Raw genomic sequence first — 25,012 nt, 5'->3', positions numbered from 1 at the left:
TGCGCACAATCACTTTCATACTCGCAGTGAAATTTGTCTAAGTGCCCCACAAGTGTAGCTTTGGTGTGTGCACTGAACTGACAGGAGGTGTGCTTATGACAGAAGCGGCCGTGGAGATCTGTCATTCTGGACATGCCAACTGGACAGCATCAGTGTGTCTGTTTGCTATCATCAAGTGGACAAAAATAAAAACATATTACTGTACTGACGGGCTGCATCAAGGAAGTGCACGCACGCATATGGACAGGCTGCCCCCAGGTTGAAATGAGCCATCAGATCATAACACGCAGCAGGCAATCTGACTGTCACATCACCCATGTGAGCTCTGTTCCACATGACGCGGTGTCCTGCAGTGCACCGTCAATAAGACATGCGTGTCGGCAAGACAGGGCCGACAGGACACATGCCAGCAGATGTGGACATGAATGAGACGAGTGAACTGCTTCTCATTCATGTGAGTTCATGACTATGTCAGTGATCATGGGTCATCTACAGAGGAACAGACGGCTCATATTTGTATTGCCCGCTTGATGAGAGGGATTCAATACAATGCGATGTTCTTATATGGTGCATTGTTTTTGTATTGTTTTTTTTAAATATGTCCTTGTGCTTCCTGATATAAGACAGTGTTCAGCACCTTTTGACAAGACAGTGATAGTAGCTCACTTGGTAAAGTTTATGGCTGCACTCAGAGCTTTTGGAAGGTGTGGGTTCGATTCCTGTGGGTGACGTATTTTTTTTTCAGCTGTACGATGTGGTTACACATCGCGCAGCTGCTTCTGAAAAGCTGCTGTGTTTCCACGTGCATGGAACTGTTGCAGCATGTATTTTTTTTAATTTGTTATTTTTTTCTTCACACCAGCTGCACGATGCGCAACCACATTGTGCAGCTGGTGGCACTGTGTTCCCACGTGCACAAACCATCGGACCAACATTGTGCACGCCCGTTGGCGCGATATTTTGTGGTGCGCAAATACCAGCTGCTCCGACCGGTGTCACCCTGGAGTTGTACATATTCGCACTACGTGTGAAGCGGCCTTGATGTCTGAACCTGTCATGCACATGAATTATTCAGTCTGTGGGAACAAATTGTATGTCATGTTCACACAATACGATTTCTGGTGGGAATACTTTTTTCTATTTTGTCCTCTCTATAACCACTTCATGGGCGCTTTCATGTGTGCACCTTGGAAGTTGGGTGCTTTAAAGGTGCACTGCTTTTATTTTAATTTAGTATTTTTTATTTCTTTTGTCTGCTGTTATTTGGGATTTCAACAACATAAGTGTGTATCTCTGCATCACATATAGTCTTTATGGAGGTCCAGTGGAGTTTGGCCACAGGCGAATGTGTCATTATGTTTGTTTTTTTCCGGCTGCTCCTGTTGTGCTTCAGTACAAATGAGTGAGTGTGTGTGTGTGTGTGTGTGCACGTGCATGAGCACAAGGTGATGCAGACACATACCTGTGCATCCTTGTGTGTGTGTGTGTGTGTGTGTGTGTGTGTGTGTGTGTGTGTGTGTGTGTGTGTGTGTCTCCCTGCTTGCAATAGCATGTAACACCAATGCATGTTATGATGTAATATGGGAAATTACCTCCTTGAAAATGGAAGCAGTAGAAAATTTCCGAGTATAAAACATTGCAAGCCAGGGCAAAAATAAATAAGTAAAATAAATAAATAACACCCAAACAAGCTAAATTTGACTGTCAAACTCAAATTCCTCAGTTCAGTCAGTGGTGACAAATGTGTCATCAACCGTTTAGTTGTGCTTGGTGTTTTTAACTGGTCTTTCTTTTCCACTGTTGCCTTGTTAATTATATATGACAGAGTACAGTGTTGTCTATTTCTGTATGTAAATTGTGCTCAGTTGATGTTGGTTTTGTCTTGTAAATGAAAGAAACTCAAAGGAAGTGCAAAGGAAGGAGCCTGCTTCAACTACATTTCTGTGCAGCAACACCAGTGTCACAGAAAACCACACCTACAACTAATGCATCAATAATCCACCATCCACCAACCATCCAGCAGGTAGCAGACATCTATTATACACACAATAAAAAGTTACTTTTTTGATTGATCTGGGGCATCAACATTCACCATATTTGAATGAGTTTCTCCTCATTAGATGTCATCTTAATTTGGTGATATTTAACCCCTTAATGCCTGAATTTATATAGCTGTATATAAAAAAATGTTTTGTGTGTGTTTTTGCCTTTACGTAGATGGTAAATAATGTTGAGATTATTAATTTCACTTTTGCACAAAAAAATAAATAGTAATTTTGGTATTTTGGGAATAATTTATGTTATAATGTTATAATAATAATAATAATGGTATGTTGCAAATTTGCGACAACAGGCATACTGGTCAATTTGGTATGTTGCATATTTGAGACAAATATTGTAGCATATATGCGACAATTTTTAAGGGGTTAATGTGATAGCACTTTCTGTTTTTGTGTTATCATGTTAACAATCTGGAGGGGATGGACTCATTTATCTATCTATTCAGTCACTGCATTTTACAAAGCACATCCGCAAGCTTATCCAAAGCCGAGAGAGAAAACTGACACATTTAATTCCATGTGATGTACTGGACAGCTACAGGAGTCATAATAATAAATGCCAAGTACCAGACCAGGCAGTTTGAAGTGTGATCACGCTTAAGCACTACTTGATGGTGTCGCTGTCTTGAAAATGAAAACGGTAAAAAGCCTCAGACCTCAGCACTGAGTAAAAAAAACAAAAAAAAATGCTTTCGATGAAACTTAATTTATGATGTATCAAAAACTCACAATGGCTACACATCTTATATCCGCCCACTGATATACGAGGTCTGTCAATAAAGTATAGGTCCTTTTTATTTTTTTCAAAAACTATATGGATTTCATTCATATGTTTTTACGTCAGACATGCTTGAACCCTCGTGCGCATGCGTGAGTTTTTCCACGCCTGTCTGTGATGTCATTCGCCTGTGAGCACTCCTTGTGGGAGGAGTCGTCCAGCCCCTCGTCGGAATTCCTTTGTCTGAGAAGTTGCTGAGAGACTGGCGCTTTGTTTGATCAAAATTTTTTCTAAACCTGTGAGGCACATCGAAGTGGACACGGTTCGAAAAATTAAGCTGGTTTTCGGTGAAAATTTTAACGGCTGATGAGAGATTTTGAGGTGATACTGTCGCTTTAAGGACTTCCCACGGTGCAGGACGTCGCGCAGCGCTTTCAGGCGCCATCGTCAGCCTGTTTCAAGCTGAAAACCTCCACATTTCAGGCTCTATTGATCCAGGACATCGTGAGAGAACAGAGAAGTTTCAGAAGAAGTCGGTTTCAGCATTTTATCCGGATATTCCACTGTTAAAGGAGATTTTTTTAATGAAAGACGTGCGGGAGGATTGCAGCGTCGGCTCGCAGCCGCCGCGACGCTCCGCCACAGGAAAAACACCTCTGTTGGAAGCCTTAAGGACAAGTTGGAACATGTCCAGCTGTTAAACAATTTCTCATATACTCACTCCACTGAAAGCCATCAAAAGCCGCCTGGATTTTTACAAATGGTTATCAACACGGAGGTGTTTTTCCTGTGCCGCCGCACCACGCTGGCTGCGTCCCGACGCGCGGACCCATCCGCACGTCTTTCATTAAAAAAAATCTCCTTTAACAGTGGAATATCCGGATAAAATGCTGAAACTGACTTCTTCTGAAACTTCTCTGTTCTCTCACGACGTCCTGGATCAATAGAGCCTGAAATGTGGAGGTTTTCAGCTTGAAACAGGCTGACGACGGCGCCTGGGAGTGCTGCACGACGTCTCGCTCCGTGGGAAGTCCTTAAAGCGACAGAATCACCTCAAAATCTCTCATCAGCCGTTAAAATTTTCACCGAAAACCAGCTTAATTTTTCAAACCGTGTCCACTTCGATGTGCCTCACAGGTTTAGAAAAAATTTTGATCAAACAAAGCGCCAGTCTCTCATCAACTTCTCAGACAAAGGAATTCCGACGAGGGGCTGGATGACTCCTCCCACAAGGAGTGCTCACAGGCGAATGACGTCACCGACAGGCATGGAAAAACTCACGCATGCGCATGAGGGTTCAAGCATGTCTGACGTAAAAACATATGAATGAAATCCATATAGTTTTTGAAAAAAATAAAAAGGACCTATACTTTATTGACAGTCCTCGTACACTGCAGCAGACAACAACTTTACTATGTGGTCAGATACACTAGTCCAGGTGGCACTGCAACCACCAAGAGGTTACATGTGTCCAAGAGTGCTGGATTTACTCTGGAGTAGCAGCAGATACACTACCCCAGTTAACATCAAGAGGATTATATGCCACAGTAAATGATATCATCGATAAGTGCACATGACTCAACTTCAAGTATACGAGTTTCATACATTTTCAAGGATTAAGGCTTGAAATCTAGTAATAGCCATTTACTGCAAAGATTCACTTTTTTTTGTTGTTGTTGTTTCCTTTTGGGGAACTTCTCTACCATGTGTTGCTACAACAAATTTGATTTTTTTTTTTAAGCGTTAACCTGCACTTTAAAAAAAAAAAAAACAAGCAAACAAACAAAAACAAAGAGAGAAAACAGTGTTTTCAGTAAAATGGGATTAATCTCCTTCAGATCTCTGTGGTGTCAGTTAAACATGACTTGGGCGTCTCTTGCTAGAATGTCTTTTGGTATTGGGGAGTGAGGTTAATTCACTGCATCACAGCCGCTAGCTACCATTATGCCGTCACCCAAAATCTCACTGCCATATGCAGTGTAACCTGCCTTGTAACCTGTGTAACCTGCCTTGTAACCTGTGTAACCTGCCTTGAGTATGTCCCTTAAGCCCATTTCACACCGGGCCAACGTAGAGTTGCGTAATGTTGGGTACCAACTACACTGAGCTTATGCAGTACTACATGGCAATACACTGAGGGATGCAAAGAAGCCCACGAAATGGACACAAAAATTAAACACATTTCATTTTTTCATGGGCTTTCGGTGTAGAGCATTGCGTCCCGTGCTCTACGCAACTATACGTAACGCTGCAGTATTGTACATCATGCCTCTACAATTGTACGCTATCCTATGCCAGTCTGATAAAAAATCCTTTTAGTTTTTTTTTTTTTTTATGGAGTGTCTATACGCCCAACCGTTGAGTCAATAAAGTAAATTCGCGAGCATATACGCCCAACCACAACCAACCTATGAGTGCACTTGTAAGCTCACTTCCGGTTTCAATGCGGGAAGGAAAAAAGGCGGATATTTTCTCACCGGCTGCAGGAGGGTTTGCAGCCCGTGGAGGAGCTGTGATCTAAAGCAGTTCTGTTTGGCTCATCACACCCAAGGAACTGTGTCAAACTAACACCATCTTACAGCCAACAAGCAGTATTTTGTTCAAAAACTGTTTCGTCGTTGTTAACAGGCTTCCATTCAAAATGTTTATGAAATTTGTCTGTTTTCATCCATTGCGGTGTTTTCGCAGTAATTAAAGATGGCGCCATTAAATGTGTCAAACATACACCGCATTATTAAAGTGGTGTAAAAAACGTAGTTTAGATGCACAGAACGTGTCAAATACACGATCACTGTTGGGGGAATAAGATAAAACATTATATTTATGTGCCCAACGGTTGTGCATGTAACATTCACCGTATGACTTATCTGCCCAATGATTGGGCGAATAAGATAAGACATTATATTTATCTACCCAACGGTTGGACGTATAGCCTTTGCCTTTTTTTTATCAGTACATACCTGCATTGCTAGATTTTATTCATCCCACTGGACTCTGCTGAACTTTGCTGGAAGACGGGCCAAGCTCCCCCCTGTGCGCAACATACTCAGCCATTCCTGCATACTAGATACGCAGCACAATGCAACTCTGTGCAGACCTGTTGTGAAAAGGGCTTTAATGGATAAGTCAACTTCTGAGAGGTGAGAATAGATCGGTTGTCTCCCTGTGTGATTTCCATTCAGTACCCAAGGCGGTTGCATGGTGTGGTGTATGTGGTGATGGGCAACACCAGTGCAACCTCCCAATCAATTCAATCAATCAATTTTTTTTATATAGCGCCAAATCACAACAAACAGTTGCCCCAAGGCGCTTTATATTGTAAGGCAAGGCCATACAATAATTATGTAAAACCCCAACGGTCAAAACGACCCCCTGTGAGCAAGCACTTGGCTACAGTGGGAAGGAAAAACTCTCTTTAACAGGAAGAAACCTCCAGCAGAACCAGGCTCAGGGAGGGGCAGTCTTCTGCTGGGACTGGTTGGGGCTGAGGGAGAGAACCAGGAAAAAGACATGCTGTGGAGGGGAGCAGAGATCGATCACTAATGATTAAATGCAGAGTGGTGCATACAGAGCAAAAAGAGAAAGAAACAGTGCATCATGGGAACCCCCCAGCAGTCTACGTCTATAGCAGCATAACTAAGGGATGGTTCAGGGTCACCTGATCCAGCCCTAACTATAAGCTTTAGCAAAAAGGAAAGTTCCCAGACTTGACTTTATTCACTGGGAGCTTAAACAAGGAGGCTGAAACCTAAAAGCACTAGTGTTTGTTCCTAGAACAGTGAGGAGGCAAATTATACAGTTTTTTTTTTGTCTTTCTTATGTCTGATTCTGTTTTTTCTCTCTGTTTAAGGTGCAGCTCCATCCAGAGATGGGAGTTGTATTCGTGTTGGCGATCCTCCTGTCCTGTGCGCCAACAGCATTTCTTATATATTTGTCCGTGAATTGTTCTGTGAATTGTTCTGTAATTTATGTTTGTAATATGGCCCAAGCAGAGGGTCACCCCTTTGAGTCTGGTCTGCTTGAGGTTTCTTCCTCAGAGGGAGTTTTTCCTTACCACTCTTGCTTTGCAGGTTGGTAAGGTTAGACCTTATCTGTGTGAAGCGCTTTGAGGCAACTCTGTTGTGATTTGGCGCTATATAAATGAAAATAAATTGAAACTGAAATTGAAAATTGAAATTGAGGGTTCCTCACTACACAGCTCAACAACTCTTTCTGCTGTCTGACTGGGCTGTCCAAATGTCAAACTGAGAAATAAAACCTATGCAGGCACCAGTAAGGGTCAACATAAACGGAGGTATCCAATTATGCACATGATCCACTGATTTATTATCACCCAGGTTTTAAAAAAATGTGCATGACAATGAAAAGAATGCCTTTCCATAAGGCATGTTGCTGGTCACAAATGGAAAAGTCACAGGCTTCTCTCAGCCCCCACCCCGAGTTTGTGACACTTGTCTTTAAACGTTTTTGCTCAAAACTACTGTGGCACTTTTGTGGCACTAGTAAGCGTATGAAGCATAAGTGACCTTTTCCTGATGTCGCTTTAATCTTCCTTTTATTGTTGCAATAACATCTGGGTCTGCACAAATCCCACGCAACCCTCAAAAATCACAATTTTGCTGTCGTACTTGCTTTGTTAAAATATGGAAAAACAGCATCATGCTGTCTCACAAGACAGCGAAAGGATGTCTACTCTAAAAACAAACAAAACAAAAAGATTTCGAGTGGAAATGCTACAGGAGCGCGAAGCAAACACGAGCTGAAGAAGCACAAAATAACGGAGCTGTGCGCATTTCTCTGACGCACGGAGCCGTTCGGCCCCTGTTTTCAGAGAAATTACGCACGGATAAAAATGACAATAACTCTTTGATCGATTCAAACAAGTCCCCTTCGTGCGCACAAGTCACTCAATAATTGAACCAATCGTGCACAGGCGCAGATTACAGGCGGTTTTCTATTTGACAGGTTGCGCGTTTCCAATAAAGAGCGCAGGTTCTCCAGATTCCACTCATCCGTATTTCGTGTTTCTCTTAAAATAATAAAGTGTCCGTCGATCGTTAATCAGTGTTCAGGTCGTGTTGAAATCAGTCACTTTGGCACTCACCTTTCACGAGCTGTGGGACAGCGGCGCTCACGCACAGGACGAGCACGGCAAGGAGTAGCGGTCCCATCCTCACTCACAATAAACCCGTCTGACTTCCAAGGTTACGGAGAAGTGGTAAAATCACGGAGCGATAGCCAAAAGTTGTGCCTTTGTGGTTGTCGGATGGCCGCTGTATGTCCCCTCAGGTAAAGTCCTCCTGTGTGGAGGAGCAGGCACGGAGACGCGCTCGCCACCGGGCGGATTTAGCGCACGAACAAGTGGACTGTGGCCGTCGGGTCCCCCGGTGCTGCCGCCTTCCCCGCGCTTACCGCAGTGCTGGAGAGAGCGACGTGTGCGCTCCCGGACAGCTCATCAAGCTACCCGCAGTTATACCTCCCCCACGTCCGCGGATCCTTCAAAATAAAATGGTCATCAAGTTTAAGATAGTCAACAGCCAAAAAAAAAAATTACAATTAACAGCTGTAAAATTGAATACACAGTAAAGAAGTTTATAAAATAGTAATAATAATAATAAAAAAAAACAGGATGAAAGATGTTTATCAATTATTTTTCAGAACTCAGAAGAATGACTACAAACAAATTATAGGTTTGACAGCAGCGGCTCTAGAGATTTTGTGCTGGTAGTGCTTGATTGAAGCATAATTATTTAGGCAATTTTTGAGCTGCAGAATTTATAGCAAATGCTCAAATATGCATTTGAAAGTGACTGCAGATGTGGTTTAAAAACATATTTACCCTTTTGACAAATTTGAGAATTTTTGCAAAACCCGCAAGCCAAACAATAGAAAAACAATAGAAAAACTACAAAGCTACCACCAAATGACATGCTCAAAATAGAGGCTGGTGAAGTAAGAATATTATTCTCCTTGTTTCTTTTTGCATTTTCAGTTCCGCTGGGTTCTGTTTCTTGTTTGAAGTTGTTTTTCAGGGACACAATCAATTTTTTTATCATGCTATCATACCAAAGCAAATAGAAACATGGAGAAAGTGATGCTCTTGATGCAGTGCCAAAATAGAATCTCACAGATAGTGTGAAAACTGGGGATGTTATAGGAGAATGGTGGTGATCACCTTCTGAAATTAAATCCAGGCTCAACAACTTTATAGGTTTAAATCAAAGGCATCCCTTACCAAAAAGTAGTATATGCAAGTATGTTTCAAGTATACTTCTAGTTTACTTTTTATATACTTATCAGTACTATTTTTTGGTAAGGGATGTCAGCCCAGCGGGATAATATTGTGCCACCATGTGGGAGAAGCAGGTTCAGTTCCCACCACAGACACAGCATTTGGGAGGCACAGTGACTTAGTGGTTAGAACTGTTGACTCACAGCATGGACGTCCTGGGATCACTTCCCACTTGGTCCTTTCTGTGTGGAGTTTGCATGTTCTCCCTGTGTCTGCATGGGTTTCCTCCCACCATCAAATCATGCTTATTTAGGGTCTGCCCCTGATGCCCTGTACATCTGGAGTTGGTCCCTGGGTGCCAGAGTGTGTCAACCTATTGTTGACACACACTTAACTGTAATTAGGATGGGTTAAATGCTGAGGACAAATTTTGTTGTCTGTATACGTACAATAAAAGCCCTTCTTCTCCTTCTTCTTCTTCTTCTTCTTCTTCTTCTTCTTCTTCTTCTTCTTCTTCTTCTTCAAAGAAAGTTGTTGGACACTTTAAAACCAGAGTATATCTAATTTAATTGCATTAGTCACTTATGTCAGTGTTAACCCTTGTATTATGTTGCGGGTCAATTTGACCCATTTCAATTTTTGTGTTGTCCAAAGTGTAGGTTATCCTCACTTTTTTCCCATGACATGTTATGACTTTTCCTCATCTAGGGTAATGAACTGCTATGTAAAATCTGAACACTTTGATGTGTTGTGGAGTGTCTGCACCATGGAGCTGTATATGAGAACTAGAGAGCGCAGTTCCTTTGCTGCACACTAAACGAAAACGTCCCTTCATGGACAGCGACATGACGTCTCCTAAACGGGCAAAATATTGATGAAGTACCCGGATGTTAATGCATTTTCAATGGAGATTTGTGACTGAACAAAATCAGAAAAATGCTCGCAAAATACGTGTTAAAATGCCATTTTGACCTGGATATCAAGCCAGTAAAATTAAACTATATTAAATTATGTCAGGAAAGTATTAAACTTACTCGGACACACACACATTCCCAAATATTAGTGTTGAAAGTTACACGGATCTGCGCTGTTAAGCTACGCTGCTCGGCTGAGCTGCAGCTGTGTTCAACGCAGCGCAGCTCCTAAAAACATTACAATACATTTATATATGTTTTTTTTTTTCAAACTTACAAATTTATTTACAAATATTTCAAAGAAAGAAGATGACGTTATATTTTTCCACAATTATCCTTTACTGACCAAGTTTCATTCATGAAGTCAGTGGTGTGGGTACACATCTCTATGTGTGGGTGTGACTGTGAGCGGCACAACACGGGTCATTATAATCTCATTATTTTAAGGTGCAAATTTTAAAAAAAAATCGCCAGTCTTGTCAAACAATTTTAATCACTAACGACAAGTGTTTTAACTAGACATCGGTCTAGCAGTGGAAAATATCAACTAGACATAAGTGAAGCGTTAATGGTCCATGTCATCGGGCAACACAGGTATGGTAGGAAACATACATCTGTTTATCATCCAAATATCACGGACAAAGTGACAAGAAGAACCAAAACCACTTACTTATGGAAGGAAATATTGTCTCCCTTGTTCCTCCGTTTGTGGCTTTGTCAACATGTGCAGCTTTCCGGCATATTCCACCTGTTTCTTGACGAGACTAAGTGAACTTCTATGCACGCAAATCACTAACTTGCCCGGAATTAAAATGACAATCACGCCTCCTTGTCGGCACACAGCTCAGCGCTACTGCGCTCTCTAGCAGCTCCATGGTCTGCACAGAGTTTGTATACAAAGATGATGTTGCGGGTCATTTTGACCCAGACACAAAGTGGCTGACATGTCCCTTTGACCTACTTTATTTTGATTGCCTCTGAATAGCCATTCAGAATCAGGTGTGGTGGAAGAGGGACTTTCTCTCCCTTGTTCTTGTGACTGTTTCCTTGCCCTTTCTTTGAGAAATACACCAAAAATGAGCTCCAGAAGATTTACATCTGTAGAAGTTTTGTCGCAGCTTATGAACTGGGATAGTGATGCAGAGGAAGAGATTTCAGAGATGGAGGATCCTTCAGAGCCAGAGGACAATGCTATTGATGATCCAGATTGTCAATTTTCCCACGATGAGGAGGATTCAGAGGATGAGTCTGCCGGTGTCCCTTCATCAGATGAAAACCAAGAAATGCAACAATCGTCATCCACACAGGGGACATGGACATCTAAAGACGGTAAAAATGGTCAACATCACCACACCAAAGTCGAGGCAGATTGTCATCTTCTAATGTCATCAAAATGACTCCTGGTCCGACAAGATTTGCTGTAACAACAATTGATGATACTGAATCAGCATTTCAGCTCTTCATATCTCCACCCATAAAGATAATCCTTGACATGATGAACTTGGAGGGGAGGCGTGTTTTTCAAGAGAAATGGAAGCCACTGGATCCAATTGACTTGCATGCTTACATTGGAATTCTGGTGTTAGCTGGAGTATATAGGTCAAGTTTATGGAATGAAAAGAATGGAAGGCCAGTCTTCCAAGCAACAATGTCTTTGGAGACATTTCACATGATCTCTCGTGTGATCTGATTTGACAACCGTGACACCAGAGCTGGTCGACAAGAGAGAGACAACCTTGCAGTGATCAGAGATGTCTGGGATAAATGGGTCGAAATCCTGCGTTTATTGTATAATCCTGGCCCCAATGTCACTGTTGATGAGCGTCTCGTTCTGTTCAGAGGACGCTGTCCTTTCTGAGAGTATATGCCAAAAAAGCCTGCGAAATATGGCATCAAAATATGGGCAGCCTGTGATGCAAAGTCCAGTTATGCATGGAATCTGCAAATATATACTGGAAAGCCACCTGGAGGAGCACCTGAGAAGAATCGGGGAATGTGTGTGGTATTGGAGATGACTGAAGGGCTGCAAGGTCATAACATTACATGTGACAACTTCTTTACCTCCTACCGTCTTGGAGATGAACTTCAGGAGAGAAAGCTGACTATGTTGGGAACAGTCAGAGAAAATGAGCCAGAACTTCCTCATGAGATTCTGAAGATACAAGGAAGACCTCTGCATTCCACAAAATTTGCTTTCACAGAGAAAACACTTGTTTCTTACTGCCCAAAGAGAAACAAGAATGTTCTTGTGATGAGCACGATGCACAAAGATGCATCTCTGAGCATGAGAGAGGACATGAAGCCGCAGATGATCCTGGATTACAACTCCACCAAAGGAGGAGTTGACAATCTTGACAAAGTCACAGCAACATATAGCTGCCAGTGCAAGACTGCCCGTTGACCCTTGGTAGTTTTCTACAACATTGTGGATGTGACTCTGTATAATGCCTGTGTGCTGTGGATTGAGATCAACCAGCAGTGGAATGCTGTCAATCTGTACAGACGTCGACTTTTCCTGGAAGAACTAGGTAAAGATCTCGTCATTCCCAAGATCCAGAACCGGGCCAGGCCAGCTCAATTCCCAGCAGCTGCAGCTTTCATCGTAAAGGTCCAGGGAAGGGCATCTGACCAACCCACAGTGGATCCTTTGGATACAGGTGCAAAGAAATGCAAAATATGCCAACTCTGTCCCTATCAAGATGACAATAAAACAAGTACCTGTTGTGCGAGGTGCAAGAAGTACATCTGCAGAAAGCACACAGTCACATTCTGTCCATCATGTGGGGAAAATGTTGAACATTGAAATTCCGAGGAAATGGGGCAAGTTAAATGAAAAAAAGTGTTTGTGAAGAGGGAAAAATTGAAAACAGGAGTTCTTTGATATAGTGTTTGAATTGTATATCTCTTCTTCTCATCTCTTCAAAATGTTTGTATAATCTAAAATAAAGTTCTGATTGGTTTAACTTCATTTTTGACTGTTTTGAGTGGATTTAAACAATACAGGTCAAAAGGACCCACAACATAATAAATGTATTTATTTCTCACCATAATACAAGGGTTAAAACTGATATGCATTGTCAGCTCAAGTCAAGTCCAATCTGAGAGTATGCATTTTGCTATGTCTGTGACACCACAGAACCACCTTGGGTCCTGGAAGGCAACCACTCATGTAGACAACTGGTCCATTCCCACATCTCAAAAAATACCCATCTACGTATCTGCTGCAGCCAGGGGAAACATGGGCATCCCCTTAGCTTTATCCAGCTACCGGGGTCCTCAACACTCAGGCACCTGAGTGTTCAGGGTGAAGAAGAAGTCAGCAGGTCAAAGAGCCTTTTTGTATCGTGCACCCACCCTGTGGAACAGTCTTCCTGTGACCGTGAGGCAGTCTGAGTCCGTGGACATTTTTAAGTCAAGACTCAAAACCTATTTTTATTCTCTTTCTTATGGATAGTTTTTATTTTTATTTGTTTTATTATTTTACTTCTGTTTTTATTTATGTATTTGATTTTTTTTATTCATGTCTAATTATTTATTCAATTTTATGTTGACTTGTTTTATGTAAGGCACCATGAGACGGCTTTTGCTGTGATTTGGTGCCTAATAAGCTAATTAATTAATTAATAACCAGTGTGCTCGATCATGCACAAAGAAACAGGCCACTTGTCCAACATGTTGCATAATGTATGTATGTTATATGTATTATGAACCAATTTAAAGTGTACTGTATTTGAAGCAGAGTTGCACGGTGGCTTAGTGTTGAGCACTGCTGCCTCACAGCTGAAAGCAGAAGTGGAAAACCTTGGCTTTGGTGAGTAAGTGTGATCATGTTGCTTCTAATTGTGCACCTGAAGGGGAATATGTTGTGTGTCAACCGTGCAACAGACTGGCATCCTATTGAGGGTGTACAGGCCTGGATCCAGACCGGTTTGGACCGATGCAGTTGCATCGTTCAGATTTTTTTACGCATCGTTCGTCATCGGTAAAAAAAAAAAAAAAAAAACCTTGAATAATCCTGAATAGTGTCGAACGTGTCCCCGCTGTGAACACAGTTTTGATTTGATTCCACAATGCACCATGCAGGTGGACACAGGAAAATTCAAACTGGATCAAACAAACATAGCTTCAGTCCAGTCGAGTCGATGATCATGGCATCCAGGAAAAAAGTTGTGCAAGGAAAACTGGGTGCTTATTTCAGCAAGAAACGGTGAGTGGTTTATAAATAGTTTTCAGACAATAGTGTGTTTGAAAGGCATTCTATGATGACTGAAATTACATTTTCGGTGGATGTCCGACCATACATGTCAACCTATACGGATTGTCCGTAAATTATACAGATTTTTCCGTGTTTCAGAGTCATATGGATGTACAAATAAAGTCAGATATTCAGGGTTTGCAGCAGCTCTGTAATCAACCGTTTCTGCAGCGCGACTCCACTTTGAAGCGTGAACCATTGAAGCAATGCTTCGATCCACTAGCTTGTTGGTTTTTTTGCTGCTTCTTAACCCCTCTCAAAGCCATTAAAATACCGTGAGTCACTTTTGTGTGGATTAAAGTCACTAACTGGAACTCTTGTCTTGTTGTAGTCAAGAAATGAGAATCGCCCTCCGTTCCGTTGGCACAGCACCAAACACTGTGCGGCTTTCTGCCGAGACAGAGTCCGCTCGGAATTAATAACTTCAAAATGAATTGCCGCTTGAAATAAAATGACACCTCTTACAAACGTTGTAATACAGACAAGAAACTACAATCGACTAAAACGTTTTTTCCTAGCAAAATGAGACTTGCTGTATTTCTTTACAGCTACAAGAGCTCAGCTCAGATATATGGAAAGACATTCATGCCAATAATGTCTGAAAGGAAATGCATTTGACAAAAACTACATATTTTGTTTATTTCTACTCAACAAAAATATAAACACAACACTTTTGGTTTTGCTCCCATTTTGTATGAGATGAACTCAAAGATCTAAAACTTTTTTCCACATACACAATATCACCATTTCCCTCAAATATTGTTCACAAACCAGTCTAAATCTGTGATAGTGAGCACTTCTCCTTTGCTGAGATAATCCATCCCACCTCACAAGTGTGCCATACCAAGATGCTGATTAGACACCATGATTAGTGCACAGGTGTGCCTTAGACTGCCCACAATAAAAGGCCACTCTGAAAGGTGCAGTTTTGTTTTATTGGGGGGGGGGGGGGGGGGGGGGGATACCAGTCAGTATCTGGTGTGACCACCATTTGCCTCTTGCAGTGCAACACATCTCCTTCGCATAGAGTTGATCAGGTTGTCAATTGTGGCCTGTGGAATGTTGGTCCACTCCTCTTCAATGGCTGTGCGAAGTTGCTGGATATTGGCAGGAACTGGTACACGCTGTCGTATACGCCGGTCCAGAGCATCCCAAACATGCTCAATGGGTGACATGTCCGGTGAGTATGCCGACCATGCAAGAACTGGGACATTTTCAGCTTCCAAGAATTGTGTACAGATCCTTGCAACATGGGGCCGTGCATTATCCTGCTGCAACATGAGGTGATGTTCTTGGATGTATGGCACAACAATGGGCCTCAGGATCTCATCATGGTATCTCTGTGCATTCAAAATGCCATCAATAAAATGCACCTGTGTTCTTCGTCCATAACAGACGCCTGCCCATACCATAACCCCACCGCCACCATGGGCCACTTGATCCACAACATTGACATCAGAAAACCGCTCACCCACACAACGCCACACATGCTGTCTACCATCTGCCCTGGACAGTGTGAATCGGGATTCATCCGTGAAGAGAACACCTCTCCAACGTGCCAAACACCAGCGAATGTGAGCATTTGCCCACTCAAGTCGGTTATGACGACGAACTGGAGTCAGGTCGAGACCCCGATGAGGACGACGAGCATGCAGATGAGCTTTCTGACAGTTTGTGCAGAAATTCTTTGGTTATGCAAACCGATTGTTTCAGCAGCTGTCTGAGTGGCTGGTCTCAGATGATCTTGGAGGTGAACATGCTGGATGTGGAGGTCCTGGGCTGGTGTGGTTACACATGGTCTGCGGTTGTGAGGCTGGTTGGATGTACTGCCAAATTCTCTGAAACGCCTTTGGAGATGGCTTATGGTAGAGAAATTAACATTCAATACACAAGCAACAGCTCTGGTTGATATTCCTGCTGTCAGCATGCCAACTGCACGCTCCCTCAAATCTTGCAACATCTGTGGCATTGTGCTGTGTGATAAAACTGCACCTTTCAGAGTGGCCTTTTATTGTGGTCAGTCTAAGGCACACCTGTGCACTAATCATGGTGTCTAATCAGCATCTTGATATGGCACACCTGTGAGGTGGGATGGATTATCTCAGCAAAGGAGAAGTGCTCACTATCACAGATTTAGACTGGTTTGTGAACAATATTTGAGGGAAATGGTGATATTGTGTATGTGGAAAAAGTTTTAGATCTTTGAGTTCATCTCATACAAAATGGGAGCAAAACCAAAAGTGTTGCGTTTATATTTTTGTTGAGTATATTTATGTCCAGAGATCAAGGATCCACCATGTAGAGTTTATTATGTCCAAAGTTTAAGGATCCAGTGGCCAATTTCACATTTATTTACTTTAAGACTCAATAAAATGTTGTTCAATTTCAATTTAATCAGCTTATAAAGTGCCAAATCACAACAAAATACATCTCAAGGCGCCTCACATAGAACAGTTCAACATAAAAAAATTAAAATAAATAAATACAAATTAAAAAAACAGAAGTAAAATGATAAAACAGATAAAAAAAATAAAAAATATTCATAAGAAAGAGAATAAAAATAGCCTTTAAGTCTTGACTTAAAAATGTCCACGGACTCCCGACTATCTCACGGTTGCATGAAGACCGTTCCACAGAGCGGGTGCACGATAAGAAAAAGCTGAATAAAAGAATGGGATGAAAATCAGCACCTCCAAATCCGAGGCCATGGTTCTCGACCGGAAAAAGGTGCTTTGCCCTCTTCAGGTCGGTGGAGTGTCCTTGCCTCAAGTGGAGGAGATTAAGTATCTCGGGGTCTTGTTCACGAGTGAGGGACGGATGGAGCGTGAGATCGATAGACGGATCGGTGCAGCATCTGCAGTGATGCGGTCGCTGTATCGGACCATTGTGGTGAAGAGAGTGCTGAGTAGGGGGCAAAGCTCTCGATTTACTGATCGATCTACGTTCCGATCCTCACCTATGGTCATGAGATTTGGCTCATGACTGAAAGGCCGAGATCGTGAGTACAAGCGGCCGAGATGAGTTTCCTCCGCAGGGTGGCTGGGCGCTCCCTTAGAGATAGGGTGAGGAGCTCGGTCACTCGGGAGGAGCTCGGAGTCGAGCCGCTGCTCCTCCACATCGAAAGGAGTCAGTTGAGGTGGCTCGGGCATCTTTTCCGGATGCCCCCTGGACGCCTCGCTGGAGAGGTGTTCCGGGCATGTCCCATTGGGAGGAGGCCCCGGGGAAGACCCAGGACACGCTGGAGGGACTACATCTCTCGGCTGGCTTGGGAACGCCTTGGGGTTTCCCCGGAGGAGCTGGGAGAGGTGTGTGTGGATCGGGAGGTCTGGGCGGCTTTGCTTGAGCTGCTGCCCCATGACCTGACTCTGGATAAAGTGGAAGAAAATGGATGGATGGATGGATGGATGAATAAAAGATTGAAGATTATTGAATGACAAGACACGTACAATTTTTATTTTATCATTGGGCAAAAATGCATCTGTCAGATTTTCACTCTGGAGCCAGCCCTGGCGTACCATTATTTTTGCCAGAATTCTATACAAGCAATAGTAACTTTTCACTCATGTGGTTGACAGGTCTTGTGCAGTCATTTCAAGAAGTGACTTGTTTCATTCATTGATGGCTGGTAATCAGTTATCAGCAAGAACAATATGTACACCTTTAACACAGACATACTGTCTGTGGTCTTTGCTGAGATAAGTAAGGTGATGGATACCTTAAAATCACTGGTGGGTACAGCAAACTGAAAAGTTAGCTTTGATTACCACTAACTGAAAAGTTAACTTCCATAACACTAAACCGATAAACTACTAAAAAAAATAGCGGAAGTTACAGCTAACCACTCACTTATAATATTAACTCGGCACACTGTCAGCAACTGATGAACCAGTCTCAACTTTTAGCACCACAGAGACATCTGAGTAAATTTAACATGAGGCAATCACAAACCCAAAATGAGCCAGCATTGTGTCACCTTATGAGCTGCTGAAAAGACATCTAACTTACCTTTCACCCTGGCAGTGTAGATCAAATGCAAGGCACTTTCACTCATGGTTCCATTTATAAACAGACTAATTCTGGACAGTTTATCAACACATTAACAGTAACTGTCATTTTTACAAAGTGAAAATATTGCACTTTTAAAGTAAAGCGCTAATTCTTACGTGTTAAACCGACACAAGCGCCAAAAGGCATTATGGGAAATCAGACTTATCTCATCAACACCCCCCCCCCCCCCAAAACACATAGAACACTGCCATCTACTGGATGGGAGTGTCAAAAGCAGCCAACACACTGAGTCACACTTCACAAACAGAATTTTCAGTTTTGCAAATGCCTTTTTTATACAAATTGAAAAAATGACATCTATTTGTAAAAACCAACACACAAGTTACAAATTGGAAATTTGTGTTTGTGGATCACAGAACACATGTGCAAATCAAGGACTATTTATAGATCACCCTCTGTGCATTTGCAGGTATTAATGAGACAACTCCATAACTCCATAAATAAGTGTCTTTTCACTTAAAAAAAAGTCAAGGTTTGCATGTACATGCTGTCTTTTAAACCAGACACACTGTCAATCATAATGCATTGCAGCAATGCATTATGGGAGTTCGGGTTTGTTTGTTTTTTTATTATTGTATTACATGTTAGTTTAGGAGTGTTGTTAGTGTTATAGATTTGTTGTGTTTTCATTGTTCAAGAAATGCAGTTAGTTTGGTGAAGAGTCATGTTGTGATCATGAGTGAAAACGTCATTGCAATTTACCTCCTGTGCTACTGTCTGAGCCGATGTATGTTGAAAGTAAATTCTGTTTTTTTTTTTTCTTTTCTAGCAGCAGTGGCAGCCGGCCCACCCCCTTCTGCTAGGGGAGGGCAGAGTTCCTTACAACAGCCTGTCTGTTACAAAACATGCAACAGACAGGAATTAATATTTGGTTTTAGGTTTTTGACCATTCGGTCTTACTCACTATGCCAGCAAAGAAATGTTAGCCAACTGAAAGTTAGCAGAACTAAATTTAGCGGAAGCTAATTAATCTACTGATGGTATTCAAAAGTAGCCGAAAAGCTAATCTGCTAACCAAAAAGTTAGTTTCACTAATTAGCTGTTAGCGGATCAGTGGAACTGTGCCCACCACTGCTTAAAATTCCAAGCCGCTGAATATGTCTTGGGCTTCATTTAGAAATTCAATCAGTATGGTACTGGATGGTAAATTTGTCAGGAGTAGGCAGTTCTAGCATTAAGCCTCAGGAGACAGTGAAAGATGTATTCCATGGTGATATTTTACAGGATGCTATAACAGTCACAATGGCGAAGGGGTACATTGAACTCAAATCCTGCCATTGGTAGAAGGTGTCATACAGGGACCAACTGGTGATGTTGGGGTGGAGGATGTAGCATTTCAGGCCAGGGACTGCAAGAAAGGTGAGTTAGAACTGATTTTTATATGTTACCTATTGGTCTTGCATTGCTGACTAAAAAGGTAGCAGCTGCTTCCTGTTTACATATATGGTTGTTATTGCTAAGGTGAATTTCAATGAAATCTGAGTCGTCTTAGTAGAACTTGCACAAGGCTACAGTTCTCCAATTCTGAATGACCATGCAAGAGGGATACCTGAGAGGAAAGTCACCAAGACACCCATGAGAGCTCTGAAGGAGTTACAGCCTCCTGTGGCTGTGATGGGAGAAACTTTAGCCTGTTTCGACACCATTTATACAGCTTCACGGTGAAGTGGAACTGAAATCTCACATTTCCTTTTGAAGAAAATCCTACTCTTAGCCACTCCACTGTGACACTTTACGTGGAAAGTGAAAAAGTTGGGGAAAACCCCTGATTACAGTCAAATATTAAGAATAAAGCTGTTTAAGGGCAAAGGTAACATATGGGAGAAGCTTTTTTTGAGCTACTTTTCGGAGTGACGCCGTCCGAGGGAGGACTGATAACTTGTTGGGATATCGACTGAACTGCAACAGCGGCCAACCCGCACAGAGAAGCCGGGCTTCGGGCATCATCCCTGGGCAGAGCGAGGCAGGCAGCCGGGGTGATGGAGCAAACCCACTCAGTCTGAAATTTCCCACTTTTTGGATATATGTGAAGTCCCAGTTTGACCAACGGAGTTTAGTTCTGCAGCTTTACCGAGGTGAGAATAATATAAAAATAAAACGTGACGTTTACTGAACTGCTGTGAAGGTTTAATGATTGGCTAACGTTAGCTTAGCCTTTTAGCACAGTTGATCTGAGTGAACGCTTTAATTTGTAAATGCCTCAGTTTTTTTTTTATTTTTACCAAATAAAGCTACAGCTTTTTTCGGAGACCATAAAAGCTCAACTTTAAATAACTTCACTTTTTTCCAGGCATTTTTTTCTGCAGTTTTTTTCATTTATATATATATATATATATATATATATATATATATATATATATATATATATATATACACACAAGGTCTGTTAGAAAAGTATCAGACCTTTTTATTTTTTGCAAAAACCTGATGGATTTGAATCACGTGTGCTTGCATGAGCAAACCTTGAACCTTCATGCGCATGCGTGAACTTTTTCACACCTGTCGATTGCGTCATTTTCTGGTAAGCAGCCTTTGTGTGAGGTGTGTGTCGTGCGCTCGGCATTTTTTCATTCCAAGGAAAAAGATGGAACAACTGGAGCAGCGCCGCATCAAATTTTGCCAGAAACTGGGCGACAGCCAGATGGAAACCATTGGGAAGATTCAGATGGCTTTCAGTGACGATCCTATGGGCATCACACAGATTAAGGAGCAGTACAACCGTTTTAAAGATGTCCGCACAATGGTGGAGAGCGAGCCACGCTCCGGTCGGCCATCAACATGCTGAAATGACTAGATCATCCCAAAGTGAACGCTGTTGTGATGCGGGACTGTCGTGTGACTGTCCAAGAAATTGCGGAAGAGGTGGACATTAGCACTTTTTCGGCACATTCCACTGTGACAGAAGATTTGGCCATGAAAAGAGTGGAGGTGAAAATCATGCCGATGGCTTCAGCACGAAGCTGCCGACGGCGGAGCAAAAGCGCCTTTGTGTTGAAGTCTCACAGGACATGCTGTCACATGCCCACATCTTCCACAATTTCTCGGATAGTCACACGACTGAAAAGTCACCGAAAGCTGTCTGAATCATCCGAATGGTCTCCAGCTGGCTGTCACCCAGTTTCTGGCAAAATTTGATGCGGCACTGCTCCAGTCGTTCCGTCTTTTTCCTTGAAATGAAAATCCGCCGAGCGCACGACACACACCTCACACAAATGCTGCTTACCAGAAAATGATGCAATCGACAGGCATGAAAAAGTTCATGCATGCACATGAAGGTTCAAGGTTTGCTCATGCAAGCACACGTGATTCAAATCCATCAGATTTTTGAAAAAAAAAATAAAAAGGTCCGAGATATATATATATATATATATATATATATATATATATATATATATATATATATATATATATATATATAAACTGTAGTGGTTCTTTATATTTTAAGAAATATTTTTATTTGTTCCAATCAGGAATAATTGCTGTGCAGACAACCTAAATACAGATGCACTTCAAAAACTTCCATTGAATAGCTGAACACCATGAAGTCCAGTCGGAAGAAAACATCTCTGCTCTTCAAAATAGGAGAAAGGTGTCTTCAACAACACCAGAGATCAAAGCAGCAGAAGAGACTTTCATCTGGTCCTGAGAATCCAGCAGAACATCACCTGCTTCTAAATAAAAGGCTCTTTAAACAGCTTTTTTTTTTTTAAAAAAGCTGTTTCATTTTATATTTTAGCAATAAATGAATGGATCATTAAAAATGTCCACGAAATCAAAGTCAAAAGACATTTGCACAGGTCAAAACTCTCATCTTATTTTGCACAATTTTAAAACATTCACATTCACTAGTCAAATTCATATTTTAGAAATGATTCTGTCCTGATCACAACATCAAAGGCAATCACAAATTTTGATGTAATTACAAGTTAAAATGACTCAATTAAAAAAAATAATCATGAGGTTTATGTCACAGAAATCCTACTTTACAATCACACTGCAGTCATTGTTAAATTATCTCCTGTTGCATTTATAATAAAAATTTGTATTTATTTACAGTGTCTGTTTTTCTGGTTGAAATGAGATATGAATCTACCTGACTTTAAAAAATGTACAAATTTCCATGTTATTTTATTTATCTAAAAATAAATGTCCAAGGTCCAGTTTTAATTTACAAATGAAGAAAGGTTTCTAAAGAAATTTTTATTTATTTTGCAAAGCTACGTCACAGCTCAGAGTGGCGAAAGTTGGACTGGGATGAACTTTGACAGCGTCAGCCTGTCGACAAGCGGCAATGCGCACTCCCATCAGAAGTATCGCTTTAACTCAGCTTTTGACGCGACACTTCTGACGCCTCTAAAAAGCAACACGTCTCATTGAAAATAATGACTGATTTGTGATGCCTCTTATGCTTCCAATGCGTCCGGTGTGAAAGGCCCATTACTCTCAGTGTCCCAGGCAAAACAGAGTTTAAAAAAACCCCACAACAGTAGAATATAAAATGAACATATATGTACAACCCACATATGTGCTGTTATGGGCAGTCTACAGGGGAAAAATGACAAAACCAAGCATGAGATGTGCACATCACATGCATAAGTTCATTGCTGTAGAAGGTGGCAGACCACCCATGGTTCTTTGACATGCACATGCAATTCTGCATCATATGACTGACTCAAGTCAGAGACATGGCTAGTAGGGGCTCTGCGATGACAGCAAGACGCACAGTCATTGCATGGGTGCTGTGCGTCAGAATTACTCCTCATGTACTTCACTGCTATTTGTGAGGCCCACAAGACAGAAGTGCATCTCATTTTCCACAACTATGTGTGGCGTGCACACAGAGCACATGACACAAGTGGCCAATTTTGAAGAGATTGTGTGTAGCATCGGAGAAAGGTAGAAAAGGGCACCGCAGGATTATATTCCATAGTATGCACCAGACCCCCCCCACCGAAGAATCTGATGTATGGGTAAATTTAAAAAGGAGAGGAGATGTGATCAGATGTGACCTCTGTGGTGTTGCGTGCCAGAGTGCAGCGGTATGATGCATCACAGACTCACAGTGGGTGTTTTCACTCCTTCAGCACCTTGGACAGCGGTGCAGCCTTGACGTCACATCAAAAGGATGCATCCTGTACACACAAGCTATTATTATTGTTGTAATATTGAATGATTTTCATGAAAAAAAAAGATGTGAAATAATGTATGCACAGTGCCTAACAGCATTACGGCTGCTGCCATACCACCACATCTGAGGGTGCTGGACCTCCAAAGGCAGATGATAGAAGCTGAGGAGAAGCAGGAAGTGATATTGGCTGTGTTAATACAGGAACACTGATGTAGGATGATGGTGGTGGACCTCCATTTATACGCACTCCTGATTGTGCTGCAATTCCATTCCTCCATTGTCCTCTCAAAATAACACTGCTATAATTCTGTCAGTTTATGACTTTAAATTGTATAATTATCCTCTTCAGCTGCTGCTGAAGAGCATCTAACCTTTTCTTGACATCCCATAATTTTCAGAGGAAGTCCATTGTTCACTGAGAAATTCAGCTGCCTCAAATGCTTTTTCTCAGCAAAGCTTCTGTATTATTAAGCTTTAAAGTCAGCACAGAGCTGTCAGTGGACTGCTAAATTGTAAATCAGAAACAAAATCTTGTCTGAGTACAAAAGTCTCTCTCGTTAATTTATCCAGTGGTTTTGTGTGACTCACATTGGACCAGCGTCACTCATTGCTCTAATTTATTTATTTATTTATTTATTTAATTGTATTTTGTTGGCTCCACTTCCACTGGCTAAACCTTTTTACTTTGTCAAATTTTGATTTTGTTGTGTTTTTTGTTTTGTTTTGGTTTTTTGTTACAAAAAATAAGTGATATATATTTTACAAATTCCATTTGGTTTTTAAGCTAATTTTGAATTATTCAGACCATAAATGAGTTGTTTGCTGCTCTTTTTTAAAATGCTATTTTGCTATTTATTCTGGTGCTTTTCCAAAGCCTCTTTATGTGCTCTCTAAACGGCTGTATGTGAGTATAACTCTAAAAAAAATAAAATACATGTGATCATCTTGTAACCCCAAAATTAAAAGAACATATACTAACGACAAACCTAGTTGAATCTGGTGAATCCTGATCCAGCGACATCGATCCAAAAAGCAACTTTGTCTTGCTTATGTAATATTGCAAACACGTGTCTGCCACCTGCTGGATGCTTAGTGGATGTTGGATTGATGATGGATTAGTCAAGGGTGTTTGTCCTTGAAGAAGTATTCAGTTATTTTCTCATCATTTCATAAACATTATGCTGTAAAACCTTTAAAAACAAAGAAGCAAACAAACAAAACATGGTCGTACCTCCACTCAAGACAAAGGGACTTTGTATGAATTCAGCCATGAAGTAAGAAGACAGAGAGAGATGGTCAAATGATGCACACAGTGAATGTGGTCCATGAGAGAGACTGATTCGGCACATTTACTAAATCAGGTCAATGATCCATTATTTTTGGGTTGTTTAACAGATTCTAAAACTCAAATAACACACTTACAGTCCGCACAACCCCACAAAAAACATTCTGTAGCCGAAGCAGATTTAATCAGTTAATCTCTCTCTCTCAACCAGGGTTTCTCAGTGTGGGGCTCGTGGGCCATTGGGCCACATTTGGTAAGCAGATTTAATAGTGTATTTATTACATAGACATTTTACTTTTGATTTAGAATGTTAATAAAATACAACTGGGCCTAAATATTTGAACAGTTGTGT

At 41.5% G+C, this 25,012-nt stretch overlaps 1 protein-coding gene and 1 pseudogene across 1 annotated transcript in view; one reads left to right on the top strand and one right to left on the bottom strand.

Moving 5' to 3' along the window:
* The window catches only part of LOC117510400 (EGF-like repeat and discoidin I-like domain-containing protein 3), a 581,009-nt gene extending 572,787 nt beyond the window's left edge, over positions 1–8,222 (bottom strand). Inside the window, 1 exon segment of the mRNA XM_034170099.1 lies at positions 7,883–8,222. Within this exon segment, the coding sequence (XP_034025990.1) occupies positions 7,883–7,949 (67 nt within the window). The 5' untranslated portion in view covers positions 7,950–8,222.
* Positions 8,223–11,000: 2,778 nt separating this feature from the next.
* The window catches only part of LOC117509947, a 40,404-nt pseudogene continuing 26,392 nt past the window's right edge, over positions 11,001–25,012 (top strand).

The sequence above is a fragment of the Thalassophryne amazonica genome, chromosome 5, assembly GCF_902500255.1.
Source record: "Thalassophryne amazonica chromosome 5, fThaAma1.1, whole genome shotgun sequence".
NCBI lineage: Eukaryota > Metazoa > Chordata > Actinopteri > Batrachoidiformes > Batrachoididae > Thalassophryne > Thalassophryne amazonica.
Note: the sequence above shows the minus strand (reverse complement) of the source record. Positions and strands in the feature narration are given on the sequence as shown.